This window comes from Numida meleagris, chromosome Z (genome assembly GCF_002078875.1).
Source record: "Numida meleagris isolate 19003 breed g44 Domestic line chromosome Z, NumMel1.0, whole genome shotgun sequence".
NCBI lineage: Eukaryota > Metazoa > Chordata > Aves > Galliformes > Numididae > Numida > Numida meleagris.
The window spans coordinates 20,951,310-20,969,593 of record NC_034438.1 but is presented as its reverse complement, the minus strand read 5'-3'; the positions used below and the strand labels follow the sequence as shown (position 1 = coordinate 20,969,593).

At 39.7% G+C, this 18,284-nt stretch overlaps 2 protein-coding genes across 8 annotated transcripts in view; one reads left to right on the top strand and one right to left on the bottom strand.

Annotated features, from left to right (window-relative positions):
• Nucleotides 343-16,681, bottom strand: PPWD1 (peptidylprolyl isomerase domain and WD repeat containing 1). The gene is made up of 11 exons (XM_021381575.1): nucleotides 16,472-16,681; nucleotides 14,372-14,474; nucleotides 13,309-13,409; nucleotides 12,075-12,195; nucleotides 7,587-8,034; nucleotides 6,847-7,037; nucleotides 6,179-6,368; nucleotides 4,661-4,842; nucleotides 2,479-2,560; nucleotides 1,707-1,889; nucleotides 343-710 (listed from the first exon to the last, which is right to left on the bottom strand). Exons 1-11 carry the CDS (start codon nucleotides 16,602-16,604, stop codon nucleotides 567-569), a joined length of 1,878 nt encoding a protein of 625 aa, XP_021237250.1. The 5' UTR covers nucleotides 16,605-16,681; the 3' UTR covers nucleotides 343-566.
• CENPK (centromere protein K) overlaps nucleotides 16,654-18,284 on the top strand; it is a 23,676-nt gene continuing 22,045 nt past the window's right edge. The window contains exons 1-2 of one of the 7 annotated variants that reach the window (XM_021381591.1): nucleotides 16,791-16,995; nucleotides 17,167-17,257. In XM_021381591.1, the coding sequence (XP_021237266.1) occupies nucleotides 17,234-17,257 (24 nt within the window). In that variant the 5' untranslated portion in view covers nucleotides 16,791-16,995; nucleotides 17,167-17,233. The other 6 variants (XM_021381593.1, XM_021381590.1, XM_021381595.1 and 3 more) reach the window with 6 other exon arrangements.

The window sequence follows — 18,284 nt, the reverse complement described above, 5'->3', positions numbered from 1 at the left end:
TACTGGCAATGCCAGTACTTGTGCAGGACTTAATACACCGTTACTGCGTGATTTGATCACTTGTTCATTTAGTCTAATGGACATGGATACATAAACAACCACTTTGGTAGATGATGTAAATTATATATGTCATCCTAGCAAAACATATCACAGTCTAATTTTTGATGCATGTACATATGGTTGAAGAGCTTATTACTAGCCTACTTCTGACCTCTTCCTCTGTCAGAGATTAAAGGTACAGATTGTATTCAGATTTTATACTAAAGCTGCTATGACGAACCATGGTGTGGGTTTGCATCTTCAGTCTTGCACAGAAGAGACAAAGGAAAACAAGAGACTTTCTAAGAAACATGCAGATATTTTTACTTTAGAAGACAAAGTTACCAAGAAATACAGGCTTAGGGCACTTTAGGTACATGAAAAATAGAACTGATGTTTGCTTTTGTCCTGGCACTTCCTACATCCAGGAATTATCAAAAAGGTTTTTATTCCTTCTAGGTTCTTTCCTGGGTCCCACAACAACGTGGGACGTTCTTCTGTTTAAGCTGGAACCTTCAACTCCTGACTTACTTCACTGTGATATTAATGATGCTGATGTCCTCATAGGGTTTGTCAGTTTTGGGATTGACTTTTACATTTGAGATTCGCTGAACTACTTCCATTCCTTTAGTCACCCGTCCAAACACGCTGTGTTTGTTGTCTAGCCAAGGCTGTTTGGGGGTACAGGAGGAGAAAGAAAAGGCAGATTGAAATAGCAGCATGCAGGTTAGATACCAAACAAGAGAGTGACCTAGAGTAAGTGAACATGAATATATTTTAAAGACTATTGATCTTACACTTGCCGTGTAAGTCAGTGTAAAACAGCTGTTAGCAGTGCAGCTAGTGCATACTGACTCATCTTTTAAATTACATTCCCCAAATGCTACAGACGTTAAGTTTAGCAACATTTCCTAGTTTATTTTAAATTCATTTCATTGAAATGCACATTTATTTCATGGTAGTTTCACAATTGAATTTAAATGCCAGTCTAAAATACTATCTAATTTAAAGTCATACAATATGCCCAATTAGCAACTGGAATATAGGCAGTGATGTGATTTAATAAGCTTCAAAATTATGGTAGATGGGTACTTCTTAAGAAGACACATGACTCTGAAGAATGAAATTTCTCTAAGTACTATCTTAAGGTATTCTTTTTTGCACATGAGATTCACTGCCCGATTTATTTATTTATTGTTGTGAAGTTGTATACAGATCAAAATATTGGCATGGAAGTTTTCGACTCTGCATACTGGCTTTTCTGTACAGCTAGTAGTCAGCAACTTTAAGCAGGTATCCTGCTACTAATCCAAAAATCTTAGAATGGTCTTAACAATAGCTAGGTTTCTGTTGAGTTTAAGCAGTACATTAATCTAAAATATTCTAGTACTACAAAATTGCAAAACCATCTGGTTTTACTAAGAATTAGATTAGGTCCTTGCTCCATTTAAAGTTCAAAGGTCTCATGATCACAGCCCTTCCTATTTCTTAGATATCTGTTTTGGTGAAGTTTACACACAGTACGTCTTTGTGTGCATTTAGCTGCAAAGTAACAATTAAAGGTTATTTGAACAGTATTGTGTTCCTTTTCCCACCAGAACAGTTACTGCATTTTTACTATGCAGTTAGCATATCAGGCCTCATCTTGAACTTTTAATACTACTTACAGTTGGCACCACTGTTATAAAAAACTGGGATCCATTAGTATTTGGTCCTGCATTAGCCATGCTGAGTGTGTATGGTCTGTCATGTCGTAAAGTTGAATGAAACTCATCTTCAAATTCTCCTCCCCAGATACTTTCACCTCCCATTCCTGTACCTGTTGGGTCACCAGTCTGAATCATGAAACCCTGCACAGAAGTGAGATGTTAAATCATCACATGGAATAAATAAGCAAAAATGTTTTACGCTAGGTTACTTTTTTTTTTTAAGCTTGCATCATATCTTCCAACAAAATTGAGTGCTAAAATGTGGTGGGTAAGGAATGAAGGTAATAATTAATTTTTTACATTGAAAAAAACAAACAACAAATCACTACACAAATGAGATTACTCACTGTTCCTGCTAGTGAAGGATAGAACATAACTGTCTGTACCTTCTGCAAAGACTTAGGCTATATTCACTTGCTTCTCATGCAGTGTAAGTAAGATCTTTAGAGGAGATGCTATTCTGACATGAAAGAAAATCATAATTCATGCAGGATTGCTGAACTGATGTTTTTCTCAACTTTCAGGTGTCTTCCACCTTATCAGTTGCAGGGCAACTATTGAAAAACTTGATGTAAAGGCCTTTAGGATCTCAGTATTTTTCAGACCTTTCAGGGAATAGTGAAACTGTTCCAGAAATCCTTCGTGTGAATGCAAATGAAAATGTAACAAGAGGGCTGACCACAAAATTACATTACATAAACCAACAAAAAAATTAAACTTTACAGGTTACCTTGATAATACGGTGGAATATGTGTCCATTGTAGTACCCATTTCTGCTGTGTACACAGAAGTTTTCCACGGTTTTGGGACACCTAAAATCATGCAACAGAAAACACAGGCTACACTGAATATTCGTTTTGTGGCAAGGCCATAAAGATTTCAGGTGAGATTCAGATCCTGTTGTGCTGAGCACTGTTTGAGCATACTGCAGCAGGGCTTTCATGAAATAAGGTTAAACCAACCTACCACTTCCTCAAACCCTGAGCTGGAAACAAAACTTGAGAGGAGTACAGAGTTGCATGATTACATGTGAGGTCAGCAGTGGGGTCAGGAACCAAATCTGTTTTCTTAAAGTCAAGACTACATGTTTCTTCTCCAGATTTCTATTTATATTCTATCGATACACAAAGACAACTATGGAATATAAGCTCTATATGCAGAAAGTATTTATTTTACCTCTTTAATTCTCTTAAGGTTTCCAGCGCTGTGTAGTAGAAGTAGAATATAAACTGCCCTGTTTTAGTATTATAGAGCGATTTTACAGTCAGCACAGAGCTTGTTCTCCTGTAAAACTGCTGACAAACACTGATCAGAACAAGGCTGCACAGATGGAATATTGCTTTTGATTTAATATAAACAAAACAAAAAAAGCTTATACCATTCTGACTTCATTTCTTTAAATTGTTTTTTGTTTATCCCGTTCCCTCAAGAGATGCTACCAGAGTGGCAGTTGTTTGTGTAACTCTTTGACTAGTTTTATGAAATGGTTTAGATGCCAGAGTAGACCTACATATGCAGATCTAAACAGTCACACACATTTTCCCAAGCAAACCAGAAAATATCCATGTGATGTCCATAGGAACATTCACTTGGACCTAAATGATATTCTAAAACATCTTGTGAAACAACACTGATAAAATAACTATTGAAGCAGACAGGTTACAGTCCCAGTTCCTACAACGCAGTACAGAAGTAGTCATTCGCCAACTACAGTCCACAAGAACTTGGCCAAAGGGCATTCAAAGCCACATCCTCAGTGCTGTACTTCATTTTTTGTATCACTTTCATCTTAAAGAGATTTTAATTTCAAAGTTCAGTCAGAGGGAAATATTAGAAAAGGACAAGCGTAATAATAACCAAGGCTGATAGAATTCTATTTTAAAAAATGCATGTAAAATATTGCAATAAACTTAATGATACTATACATGCATTATGCATGCAAATATACTGGCATGAGAATTTAAAAAGAAAAATTGGAAATAACAAAACTTGGCCTATCACTTCTACTAGTACATGCTGTCCTGTTACTGCAACCTATGTGCTACAGGTAACAATTACAGGAACTACGGCTTCATGCAAGGAGACATCATTTAATATAGAAATCGAAGACTTAACTGCTCTGCAGGGTGAAACAGTCTGTGTTGCCTTATCTGTGCTTGTGACAAAACATGAATTTGGTTTGGAGAAACATGGCCTACATTTAAATAGTTTTAATTTTCTGTTTATAGCAAACTCAACAGATAAATGTATTGTTTCATAACAAAATCACTGCATGTATTAGTATCGTGAAGCAGACATGCTGACACAAGTACCTCATAATCATGCATGAAACTGTCAATTATGTGCCTAGTTTTGGATATACATTGCACTAATATTGGTATAAATTTTAAGTTGCTCTTGAAGGGTCTGCACTACCATCAAATGTAATACACTGCCACACGTTGGAAGTTGCAAACAGTACTATTCCACTGGCTTACACAGACCCACTGCCACACCTACCGCTGCTGCCACCATCATTCTTCTCTTTCAAGACAGACTCAAACTGCACTGCCTTACAACAATATGTAGCTTGCATAGAAGACCACTATGACCTAGCCACATCTGAGGTTTAGAGAGAGAATGAAAGTTAATAAAGGAATAAGCTTCCTCAACCAGCAATTAAAAAAAAATTAAAAAATTAGACCCTGACAAACCTGACACCCCACTGTTGCTTTGACCTATTTTTGTCCTACTGTGTTCATCAAGAGTCACATTCTGGTAGCTTGATGTACTAACAGGCTAGAAACAAGGACCATAGAAAACGAGGAGGAAAAGAACTATTCCCAGCTTGAAAGGTAAGGCTTGGGTACGGCCACCAAAAAGCACAGAAGGAAGGAGAAACAGAGTTAACAGAAAAAACACCAAATACATACTCAACAGGAAAAAGCTTAATATGTATATCTCCCATGCTTGTGTGGATAATGGCACTGTCTGAAACTCTTTTGGGACCTTCTGCCTGGGTGGCTGCCATGACCTCTTCTTTCGAAGGTTTCTCATTGAAGACATCTCTGTCTGAATCTGCGCTCTTTGTGTCTTCTGGTTCACGCTTAGTAAACTGAAGAACAGAAGAAAGGAAGGTAACAGTTTGTGTTCTATATTTTTTCTTTATCTTACACAACAGTCTACACCCAAGACGTCAGTGTGAAGAGTTTTAACCTCTTAAGACACTCAACTAGATCTGAAATGTAAAGAATTCACAGATGGCATTTCAGTGCTGTGCGCTATCAGTGTTTCTCTCCAGTCACAAATTTCTGTACAAATACATGCAGGTGCAAGAAACTTTTTATAATTTCTGTTAATTTCTAAACTACTTCCTCATTTTAACATAAAGCCCACAACAGTAGTTCAGCACCTTTCCTTTAGAAAGGAATGAGAGCATTAGTGTATTCCATTATATTCAGACAGAACAGCAGGTTTCATTACAAAACTTTTGATTTGACCATAAAGTGAAACTAAATTCTCCTATCCCATTATTAATACAAAAACAGCAAAAACAACAAATTCAACTCAAAGCAGGAAAAACATCAGAAATGAAATTTTTGAAGCACTTCTTAAAGAAGCAAGAAATACAATAAATATTAGCGTGCACAAGAAGCCAAAGAAGCAAGTACAACTGCGTATCAAATGACAATCACTAGTTTTCTGCATGCATTCACTTGCCATATAGTCATGCACTACCCAGAATGAGCAATGTTTCCATACCAAATTTGAATTTCCTTCCTTTCTTGTCAAATTGTTTATAGTAGTATATTCTATGATATACTATATACTAACCACACAAAGATTTAGAAAACACACTACTTTGCAGCAACTGAAAACGTGATCAAATTCAAGCAGAAGTAACAACAGACTGGCCTCTAACCCCTGCTGTGATCATGTCCCAGATCAACTACTAACTCCTCCAGAATTCTTAGGCTGATACATCGCATCTCTTCTAAAATCTAAATCTGCGATCTAACACAGATCCTGTCTGTGTTACCTGTAATCCACCTGACACTACTCTGAACTCAGTTATGTTTATTAAATTTTTCACACAGTCAGTTAATTGTTTCTTTGTAGGCATAACATCTTCTTAGATTTTTTAAAATGTTCTTATTTAAGTTTCTTTAACTAGACCAACTCTAATTCAGACAGCTAAAAAAATCAGTTTCTTTAACTGCCTGAGCAATAGTGAAAACAAAATTAGACTACAACACTATTTCTAATCAATTTTTAGATAGTTCAAACTAAAAATTTTGGAATCTACTTGCAATTTAAAGAGATGCTGCTAGAAATGTTGCATTTGCAAATGTTTAAGACAAAAGGCACTGGAAAGGCACGAGTATAAAATTAAAAAATAACAGAAAAGTTCAGTAGAAGAATAGAGTTACTTAAATGGATATCACACGCACCATGTAAAACCTATTTTTTTTAAAAGCTGTGCAAATGACTGTTGGATCTGCCTGGATATTTTGGAGAACAGGGTTTTCAGATGCCTTCATTTCTATAGTGATTGCAGCACGATGTTTCTTTGCAACTCCCTGGAACAAAGCTAGTTGCATCACCCTGATGTTCTCTTGTTTTCCCAAGATACGAATGCACCTGAAGTACAAGATGTAAAGAAGTGTAAAGACTGTTAGCTGCTCACAGTCAGAGAAATGTCTCTTTTCTGACTGCAAGAGACTCAAAGCAAAATTCCAAAGCCACCTCAAAACAATTTTTAATAGCTGTATTTATAATGCTTCTCTATTCAAACTTGCTACATAATTTACTAGTCAGCCTCCCTACCCTACAGAAGACAAACTGCATGATCCACATTTACTTTATCACACTGTTAATCAAAGATTAATTGGTTACTCATTTTTAATATGAATATGCTTGACATATTTTCTCATTTTACTAAGCTTTGAATTGCAATAATCCATTAATAAGCAAGGGAATATTTTTAATCAACAGTCTAACTGAAGGCTCTCAGGTTACAAAAAGATTAGTGGCATCCAGTCATGTCAAGTTTTAAATGTGAGTAATTAACTATAGACTTCTAAATAAATTTATCTCCACACATCTCACTAACACTTACCTGTTAGTCTCTACATTTATGACCTTAATGCCCAACATTGTTCCATAGAGAACGAAGTGTCCAGTTTCGTCAAAGATTATATTAATTAATCTTACTGCATCCACTTTCTCCAGCTCACGCTCAACTGCCATACGCCGGCCAAACTCCATGTCTGGTAGTTGCTGTCTCATCTGCTGAAGTTCAGTAAACATCTACAGAAAAAAAACAACAATCACTATTACGCTAACTTACACCCTAATCCAGATAAACACCAATCCACATGCTTAGAAAATACAGAATCCAAGACTGAGAAGAATCCAACCCAGCTCAAACTTATCTGAAGAATTAAACACAAGTAATACTATTCTAATGATCTAATAGGCGTGCTGTTGTACTGTATTCCAGCAAAGAAAAACTAGCATGCAGCAGTCTTAACAAAGATTTTAAAATATTACAATTTATTTTCATTACTATGGTTATTGAATATTTTTTCTCATTGCTTTCTAATAAAAAGAAATCTAGCAGTATGAAAACAGATGAAAACTAACAACTCAGTTTCACTCAATAGCTAACGACCATCAGTAAGAATTTTGGGGCAAAGCAATGTAAGGGCCAAGGAAGAGAACAGAGAAAACGTTTTCTGCATGAAAAATGCAGCAATGAAGCTCAGATTTAGAAACAGATAATAACGTAGGTGAACGTGTTGATTAATAAAGTCAAAGAAATAGAGAAAAAGACTTGAGAAGCAAGACCAAACTCACACTCAGAGACTCATCAAAGACTCTCATGAGCTTCCCCGTCAAAAATCGGAAAATTCTGACTTTTCTGTCAGACCCAAGAGTGGCCATTTTCTTGCCATCAGGTGAAAAACTTATACTGGATGGGTAAGCCTTGCATTTAGCAAATTCATACAGATCAGTATCTGTTTTATATTCCCAGTTCACATTCTTGGGAAATTTATATTCATGAGGAGTACCAGTCCAATACTCGATCATTCCAGATTTGTCAGAGGACACAACTACTTTGTAGACAGGATTCAACCGTATTTGAGTAAGAGAGGATGTATGGAGTTTATCAAAAACATGGAGTGGCTGGTTATTTCCTCGTCCATCATAGATGAATATTTTTCCTGTGGTCTTCTCGGATGTTGCAACAGAAGATATGGCATCTCCAGGGCAATATACCCATTCACATTGGCCAGGGGAGTAGCTGCAACAAAAAGTAGAAGGAAAAAAAAAAAAAAGACTGGTTTTACTTAGATAAGAATCAAGCTAAGTCACAAATCTGAAACCAAATATCAGATGCAAACCTTCAACTTTATTTACTAGACTTGCTAAAATTTAACGCTGTTATCACCAAGCTTTTTCCAAACAACACAAATCAACAGATGGTTCAGCCAATTTCTGTTACTTCCATATTATTTCATAAAGAGGCTGTTACAGAAAGTGGAGGTAGAAGAAGGTGGGTATAAAAGAAGAAATATGATGGAAAACCAACTAAATAGCACTGAGCAGCATTCAAGATTTTTACTCATCTTCTGTGACTCAGTAGCACTTTTCTTTCAGCTGTAGTGATTAATGTGTCAATGCAAATGAAGATAACTGCACCTTTGGCATATACTTACTTAAAGTATAACAAGGTTTTCAGAAAACAAAAGTTAATTATACAGATATAAAGAAAATTATGACAATCACAGTAAATTTATACATAACTGTTCTGAATATATGAGGACTGCTGTGAAAATAATGTCTCCTGTTTTATTACGTTGGCCCACGATGTCAGAGGCAGAGGTTGAATCTTCCCAATATTCTGTTACATTTTGTTGCTGTGCATCAGATGGCAGCAGAGGGGCATTCTGACAAAATGTCATCCAACATGGGAGTGCATATGAAACAACGGTGTGTCACTGAATTCCTCCAGCAGAAAAAATGACACCTATTGACATTCGCTGATGCTTGCTGAATGTTAATGGAGGCCAAACAGTGGATATGAGCACAGTGAGGCAGTGGGCGGTGTTTTTCAGCAGTGATGACAGTTGCATGAAACATGAGCCATGTTCTGGATAACCGTGAAGATTTTTACGAGCACAGCATGCTGGCTTTTCTTCACTGCTGGTGAAAATGCATATCTAATAGGGGTGACTGTGTTGAAACAGTGTTTTGTAGCTGAGAATTTGCTCTATCAAATAGTGTTACTGTACTCTTTGTATCTGTTGTAATTTCCATGGCAACAAGTAGGACACATTACTCTCAGAGCAACCTACATAGGAACACATTTGCTAAAACTGAATGTGCTCCACAAATAAGACAAACCAGAGATACGGTCAATAATTGCATTATACCTGTTTTTTAAAAAAGTCTGTAAGCAAAGATTCTGAGAACTGGAACTCTAGAACTAAATGTTGGACATTAAAGAAATGATACAGTCTCCATAGGAAACTCACAGCATCTTATCAAACTGATACTAAAGGCCTGACAGATGCCAGATACAAATCTTTTGGATTAAAAAAAAATTAAAAGTCTGTGAGGAAGAATGAATATGATGGCCCATAGCTCTGTGCTATGTTGTCCACATTTTCTGCAGAAATAGCTGCCACCCTCTCGATGATTAAGGGAAGCACACAGCATAGGAATCTGCAGGCAGTTGCACAGTACACATTAGTTAAAACTGAAAGGATCTCAAGAGCTTCAGACGAAGCTAATCAACCATACATCATACTGGCACGTTCCCATCAAAACAGACAAACAAGTTAATGCAAGCTGAATCAATTATACGCACGAATGAATTCTACATTAACCATTACAAGTTGGAGCAAACAGCTATTAATAATTTATGAGGTCAACAGAAATTAGCTGCCCAATAAGCATCAAAACTGAAGATAAAGAAATGGACATTAAATTTAAAACGGTCTTCACAACACTGCTTCTATTACAGCTGTATACTTTCCTCTTCTTCACTGAAGAGATCACTTCAGGTCTAACACAATTATCCCTGGCAAAATATACAGGGAAGGGGAGTTTTGATTACTGATTCTGAGAAAAACTATTTAAAGATATGTCAGGGGATATACTACAGACAAACACTAACAGTATTATTCAAGTATCCCTGATACAAAATGGATTTAAATTCCACCTTAGTTTCCCATGAATTCTCACAGAGAAAAAAGGCACCTTCTACCATAACACTGAATTTAAGGTTTTTTTTTAATATTAAGTTCATTTGATTTCATTACATAGTTTTACGGATGTTGTAGTGACATACAGGGCTGCTAAGTACAAAACACCAGCAAAAACAAATACTAACACTAATGGGAATCTTTCCACAGCGGACAGCCAAGAGGTAATCAATTCCTATGGGCTTAGTGCACTATCTGGAGGATATTGCTAACACTACATCCATAAAGCAGCTAAGATAAGCATTTATACGTGCTTTCTAAAAAGTATCTAGATATCAGTTTTAACAGCCTTCAAAGCAGTGGAAGTCTTGGCGCTAATTTCAATTACAAGAACTATGTCAATAATGAACATTTTTGACTTTATACTTCACCGGAGTTTCAAAATCATCTAATAAATACTAGGCTACATGGAACAGTCTCTAATATTACAAGGCTTGTGGAAACATCAGTACTGTTCTCATATGGTGTCCATTCCATATTCATCCATTTCTGTCCAATGGAACACCATTCTATTGGTGCCCCTCAGGGGTTGGTCTTGGGACCGATGCTCTTCAGCATCCTCATCAATGACATAGACAGTGCATCGAGTGCACCCTCAGCAAGTTTGCAGATGACACCAAGCTGAGTGGTGTAGTCAATACAGTAGGGGGAAGGGAAGCCATCCAGAGGGACCTGGACAGGCTAGACAAGTGGGCCCATAAGAACCTAATGAGGTTCAACAAGGCCAAGTGCAAGGTGCTGCACTTGGGCCGGGGCAATCCCAGGTATTTATACAAACTGGGGAAAGATCTCCTGGAGAACAGCCCTGCAGAGAAGGACCTGGGGGTCCTGGTGGACAAGAAGTTGGACATGAGCCAGCAGTGTGCACTGGCAGCCTGGAAGGCCAACTGTGTTCTGGGCTGCATTAAACGAGGAGTGGCCAGCAGGGAGAGGGAGGTGATTGTCCCCCTCTACTCAGCTCTTGTGAGGCCCCATCTGGAGTACTGTGTCCAGGCCTGGGGCCTCCAGCACAAGAAAGATGTGGAGCTCTTGGAACAGGTCCAGAGGAGGGCCACGATGATGATGAGAGGGCTGGAGCACCTCTCCTGTGAAGAAAGGTTGAGGGAACTGGGCTTGTTTAGTTTGGAGAAGAGAAGGCTCCGGCGAGACCTCATTGTGGCCTTCCAGTACTTGAAGGGAGCCTATGAACAGGAGGGGGTACGACTGTTTACATGGGTTGATAGTGATAGGACAAGGGGGAATGGTTTTAAACTAAGGGGAGGTTTAGGTTAGATATTAGGAGGAAGTTTTTCACACAGAGGGTGGTGACGCACTGGAACAGGTTGCCCAAGGAGGTTGTGGATGCCCCATCCCTGGAGGCATTCAAGGCCAGGCTGGATGTGGCTCTGGGCAGCCTGGTCTAGTGGTCGATGACCCTGCACTTGGCAGGGAGGTTGAGACTCAATGATCCTTGAGGTCCTTTTCAACCCAGGCCACTCTATGATTCTATGATTCTTGGCAGAGCACTCATTGATCCTTCTACTTTCTGACCACAGTCTGAAATGAAAACGCAGGGTTTGTTTTCCTCTGTTGTTGATATAATTCCAATAATCTCCAGTCCTATCTCTTCCAAGTTTTTTAGCTACCTACTGTGCAACAAAAGCAAGATTAAGGAAAACAGGGGTCTTTTTAATAGAAGATTATCCCTAAGACAATAAATGATGGCAAATAATGTACACGGGCCAAGTTTCTTTACTTCTGAAACTATCAGTTGGTTATAATTTCTAAAATTCAGTGACAAACAACAGGGAAAAAAGGAAAAGAAAAAAAAGATGCCTAGCTAAATGATTTAAGAAAAAGCATATCCTTCTGCCTAACATTTGACAACAAAAATGAGTGTAGTCATACTGCACTCATATGAAGGGTGCATACAGTCAAACTTTTCTATAGTCAGTCAAGAATTTTGGTTAATGTAAAGTACTCAGCTTCATCTGATCAGAAAAAAAAATCAAGTAAAATTATTTACTTACCTCTGATGCAAAATAACCCCTAATCATAATCCTAAGTAAGCATTTTCAAGAACTGAGCAACTTACCCAAGTTTCAGCATGTTGATCATATCAAAGTTGACTACATCAAACACCTTCATCGCTTTGTCATCTCCAACCGAACAGAATAATGCCCCTTCCGAACTAACAGCAATGCTCTCAATAACACCTATCAAAACAAGTTAACATAGTATTAAAACAAGGAAAGGCATATCTATCGTTTCAGTACCTCATAGGAAAAACAAACAGAAAAAAACACCAAAAACTAAACACTTATAGACATCTATAGCTGTCTCAGCAGTTTCTCCACACTGTTTTGAAGCAAAAAATTATGTGAGGATGTGAGGGTCCTTTTTGTTTGCTTTTTGCTGTTCTTTTGTGGTATTTTTTTTAAACACACACTTTGTATCCTATAATTTCTAACTATCTGGTCGGTGAGGATGGACCACTTACTATCTACGTAAGTGGAAGTTTATTCTAATAACAACTTTAATTTAAAATGCTAACTGAAAAAAAAAAGAGGGAGAACAAGACTATGGCACAGAAGAAAAACAAAAGCACTTTTAGGCTTGCATTTCTCAAGAGAAAAACAGCAACAGAATGCTAACTCTTGCAGTCTTGCTATTAATGTTCATTAAGAATCAAAATTACTCTACAACCGAGACTTCACAATACTTGTTTTTCTTGTTTTTGCTTGGTAGGGTTCATTCTCATATGTTGTTTCCATATATAATGAGAAGCTGATGCTTAAGATCAAAAACTCACCATAACATTGTATTTTTACAAAATATACTTCTATTTATTTTTCTTACTGAGACAGTCTCTATATCAAGTTATGTCTTCTCCATTTAGCAGGTCATGATTTCTAATAGTAACAAGTACGTGAATGCCTTGCATAGCATAGATGATAAGGGATGAAGGTAACATGGCCTCAAGTAATATCTTTTTAAACATCCATGGATTCTATGCATCTTGTTCTTTCTCTATTTTCCAACAGATACTTTGTACCTGTCCTAGATATTCTCCCCAGAGGCAGGGTACAAGGCAATAAGCGATCTGTGCAGGATTCATACTGCATATTCTATTACCACCCTATTCCTCCCGCAGTTTGGGAGCAGAATGTAAAAGGACAGGGAGAATTAAGCACGAGGTCATTTAATCCCTGACTGCAGTAAATGGATTCCAGAACCTCTCTCCTCTCAGATTGTATCCTCTCTTCAAACTAAGGCAGGGTGCAAGGCGGAGCGCCTTTATAAACAAAAAATGACCCACAACTTCTCACCTAAGTGGCTACGGAAGTGTTTAACAAACTCGATCCCTTCTTCTATTTTTTTCCAGAATTTTACATGTCCATCATGACTTGCTGTGATGATAAAATCTGTCCTACAATTTCAAAAAAAGAAAAACAGAAATACACAATATTATGTCTTTTGTCCATGTAATTTTTACTACTCCTTTAGCTCTGGTTTCACACCAGGTATTATTTGCTACTAAATAAATAAAAAAAAAATCTCTCTCTCTATATATATACATTTAGATAGACAGATAGACAGACACACTCATATAGTAGAGAAGAATGTGGGGATACAAGAAAGACTATTCAGAGCAGAAACTGCGGAGCAAAAATAAACTGCGTGAGAAAGCAATGCTGAGAACCAAGGACATCTCCAGAAGAGGAGAAATGCAAAAGGAACGACTCGTAGCTCTGACTGGTTAAGCGCCTGCATGCATAGTTAAGGAGTGTTTGTGGAATGTTTTGTTGATGTGTAAAGGTGAGTGGGAAAGTTAAAAGAGGAAACTTGTGCATGTATACAAGGGATGTCAGAACCTGTAATAAACAATTTGGATCGTTCACACCTGAGTCCATGCCTGGTTGCCACAGAAGAAAGCTCTCTTCTCAATCTGCTGTTCTGCTGAATTCATTTGGTTGCAAATTTCATTTGGTTGCAATCAGTATTTTTTGTTACTGTATATACTGCACACTGCAAAAAGGATTTTAAGAATCCCTTTTTGTCTGTTTATATAACTTCTACTGTGCTTTTCTGAAAGCCCTCTCCTTTACACAGTCTTCAAAAAACAGAATCATAGAATATCCCAAGTTGGAAGGGACCCATAAGGATCAACAAGACCAACTCCTGGCTCCACACAGCACCACCCACAAATTAAACCCTATGTCTAAGTGTCCAAATGCTCCTTGAAATCCAGCAGCTCAGGGACATGACCACACTTAAAATACCACCTCTAGACATAACAAATTTCTGTTATTAATCTTTTGCAGTGAAGGTTTCCTTGTACATACAAGAATACGTATCTGGTGACAATAAACAGGAAAAAAACAGACTTACTTAGTACACACCACATGTGTAATGACATCTCTGTGCATGTAACTGCGTTCATACATTGAAGCACATGGTAGATTTTCAAGATAGACGTGTTCAAATTCAAGGACTGAAGAAAATAAAAGGAAAATCAGAAATGCTGTTTTCATAAAAATGTTCACAAAAACCTCCATTAAGCTTCTTTTTGCTGTTATTACCTTTGAATAGCTTATTGCTATTTTAGTAAAGAATACGGTAGGGGTTTCTGCAAACAGAATAAAAGGGATTTCCACTGTGGCTTTACACTTGGGCTCAGATTTCTCGATTCAAGGTATATTGAAGCCATTCAAAGTCCCTTTTTATCCATGCAGATGCTCCCTTTTAGAGTACCTATTACTTTGGCTTTCTCAATATGTAGAAAGAATTCCAACATAATTTTTAACGCAATGCCAGAAAATAGAAGGTGAACCACACCTCCTTCTCTTCCAAAAGGAAAATGTATCCTTGTTAAGAAATTCAGGGTCCCACTCAGGTATGACAGCTTAATAAGTGCTAGCATATAACTATTTCATTGCTTAAATTGCCCACCTAAAATAATTTCATTTTCTGTACTTGTCACCTATTTTTACATCCTATTAATATCTGTGTAATTGCATTTGTTACTAACTTGGCAAATTGTCCTGCAGATTGTGCAAGGACATATGGAGAACAGAGAGGTGACTGAGAACAGCCAGCACAGCTTCACTAAGGACAAACCTGCCTGACAAATTTAGTGGATTTCTGCAGCTGCGTAGCATTTGGTAGATTGGTGCTTTTGTGAATAAGGGAAGAGCAACTGGAGGTAATGACCTTTCTTGTACAAAGCATTTGACACTGCCTCACACAACATCCTTGTATCTAAAATGGACAGGTATGGATCTAATGGATGGACCACTTGGTCAATAAGGAATTCACTGGATGGTCACACTCAAAGAGTTGTGGTCAGTGGCTCAACATCCAGGTGGAGACCAGAGATGAGTGGCATTCTTGTGGGAGCTGCTGTTGTGCTGTTGCTGGTGACATGCACAGTACGGCTTAACTCAGCGTACCCTCAGCAAGTTTGTCAATGACACCAAACTGAGGGTGCAGTTGACATGCTGCTGGGAAGGGATGCCAGACAATCCCTGACAAGCTTGAAAAGTGGACCTTTGAGAACCTAAGAAGGTTCAGCAAGTCCGAGCTCAAGCTGCCGCACTTGGGTCTGGTCAATTGCAACCACAAACATGGGCTGGATGGATGGGAATAACCCTGAGGAGAAGGACCTCGGGGTGCTGGCTGATGAAAAGCTGGATGTGAGCCAGCATTGTATGCTTGCAGCCCAGAAGGCCAAGAGTGCCCTGAGCTCCATCAACAGAGGGATGGTGACAGAGACAGAGAGGTGGCTGTCCCGCTCTCCTCTGCCCTCGTGAGGCCCCACCACCTGCAGTACTGCATCCAGGCCAGGGGCCCCCAGTACAAGAAAGATGTGGAGCTATTGGAACGAGTCCAGAAGAGAGCTATCAGAGGTCTGGAGCACCAATCCCCTGAAGAAAGGCTGAGGGTGGTGGGCTTGTTCAGCCTGGAGAAGAGAAGGCTTTGGGGAGACCTCAGTGTGGCCTTCCAGTACTGAAATGTGGCCCATGGAAAAAATGCAAAGGGACTCTTAATTGGGCAATGTGGTGATAGGATAAGGGAGAACGATTTTAAACTGAATGAGGATGGATTTAAACTGGATGTGAGGGGGAAATTCTTTACTCAGTGTGGTGAGGCACTGCATAGGCTGCCCAGAGAAGCTGTGGGTGCCCCATCCCTGGAGGTACCCAAGGCCAGGTTGGATGCGGCCCTGGGCAGCCTGAGCTGCTGGGAGGCAGCCCTGGCCACAGCAGAGGGATGGAACTGGGTGGGCTTTAAGGTTCCTCCCAGTCGAAGCTACCCTGTGGCGACCTTCCAAACCAGGGCAGTGACGCAGGAGAGTTAACTCCTCCGCTAAAGGCTTCAAAAACCCCGGCTCAGAGAAGCAGCGGCTGGCAGCCTGAGGGCACTCTGGACGCACGGCCCCAGCCCCGCACGCCGCCGCCCCAAGGCTCCGCCCGGGGGAGCAGCCGTTACCTCTCCTCTTCTTCGCCTGCGCCGCCTCCCCCGGGAGCGGCCCGACCCAGCGCTCCCCATCCTCCTCGTCTTCTTCCTCGTCCTCCGCCGCCCCGCTCGCCTTCCTCTTGCGCTCCGGCTCGGACGACGCCATGCTGACAGACGTCACTTTCCCGCGACTCTCCCCCCCCGTCGCAGTTCGTCCCCTCTCCACCGCCGGGCTCCCGAAAGTGGCGCCACGGAGCGCAGCCAATGAGCGCGGAGCGCGCGCAGGAGCGGGCGGGCGGCGCGGGCTGCGCTGAGGCGGCGGGGACGAGCGGCAGCGCCGCGGTAAAGGGCGGGTGGTGGTGGTGGCGGCGGCGGTTGGTAGGGCTGCGGCTCCTTGGGGTTGCGTGGGCTCCGGGGGAGGCCCCGGTCTTGCTGGCGAGTTGCAGCCGCTGAGGGAGGCGCTGGGGGTGCGGCCGTTGGTCCCGCGAGGCGCTGAGGAGGATCGGGCCGGATCCTCCGACCGCCGGGGAGGGCTGAGCCCAGGCCCGCTGTGTGAGGTGTCCCACCGTCCTCGTGCTGCCCTTGGCGGGGGTCGCTCCTCAGGGGGGAGCGGTGCTTCGTGTGTCACCTTCGGAAAAGAATTTAATACGTTTGTTAGATGAAAATCTTCGCTTTTGAATGACGAAGATAAGCCTGGCACTCTTTTTTCTGTGTGTGCTTTTATCTAGTTGTGTGCGTCTAAAAACGGTGCAAGCAGGAATTACGTATTGAAGGAGAAACGCTAGTGACACACTAATGAAAGAAGCACCCGGCTTTGAGGTTTGGGGAGCAAATGGAAACCTAATCTTACCGTATGAGATAAGGGAAAAGTGCTAGCTGTGAGAAAAGACATCTGAAAAAAAAATGGTACTTTTGTGTAGATAGCTTACACAGTAATCATTAGTGAATCTGTCTTCTGGTATTGAGGCCTATAGTTTCTCCTTTACATATGTACATCTTCTGACTGTGTAAAATCGGTCATGAAAATGTTGAAGCTCAGCAATATTAAAAACATCATAGGAATTAACACTTTTTTTGCTAGATATTTAGAGATATCTATTTAATGTCCCATTTTCACGAGGGCAGATTGTGCTATTGAGTGGAGATGGGGAGCGAGGGCAAGATAGGACTTTTTTTTCCACCCTAACACCCCTTTCAAGTTTCCTTTCCAAAGGCTTTATTTCCTTTTTTTTTTTTTTTTTTTAAGCCTTCAGGGTCGCTAGGCTCTGTTGCTCTTTTGCAGTGATGAAAATGATCTATTGAGGCTTTTTTATTTTTGTTTGTATCTTTGCCATCTTTTGGTTTAAGAAAAAAAATACAACACATCCCAGGACTGCTTAGCTTCTTTATTAGCCTTCTGTGGGGGACTTTGCTGGAGGCATTTCAGAATTCTTAGTAAATGATGTGATCTAGTTCTCTTTCATGTTATGGAGACTTTCCAAGACTCTTAAGAAGATAATGATTTTCCTTTGCAAAAACTATGCTGTTAGATTTTATCAGATTATGGCAATCTTAGTGTTCTGTTTTTAATTATTTATGCAACAAATTTGCCAGGAAGGCTAAGTAGAGATACTGCTACTTCTCCATTTGTTAGAATAATACCACTATTTGAGGAGAAATTCTGATTATTTTATTTTTTTCTTGGCCACTCTGCTATGGCTTCCTTGACTGTTGGAAGTATTAGCTGAATATTTCGCTCTTTTGAAATTATTCATTAGTTCAACATATTTTTCTGTGATGCATCCTTTTTTGTTCTGAAAATTCGTAAGATTTACGTAGGAATTTGTGCATCGTTAAGATGACAAAG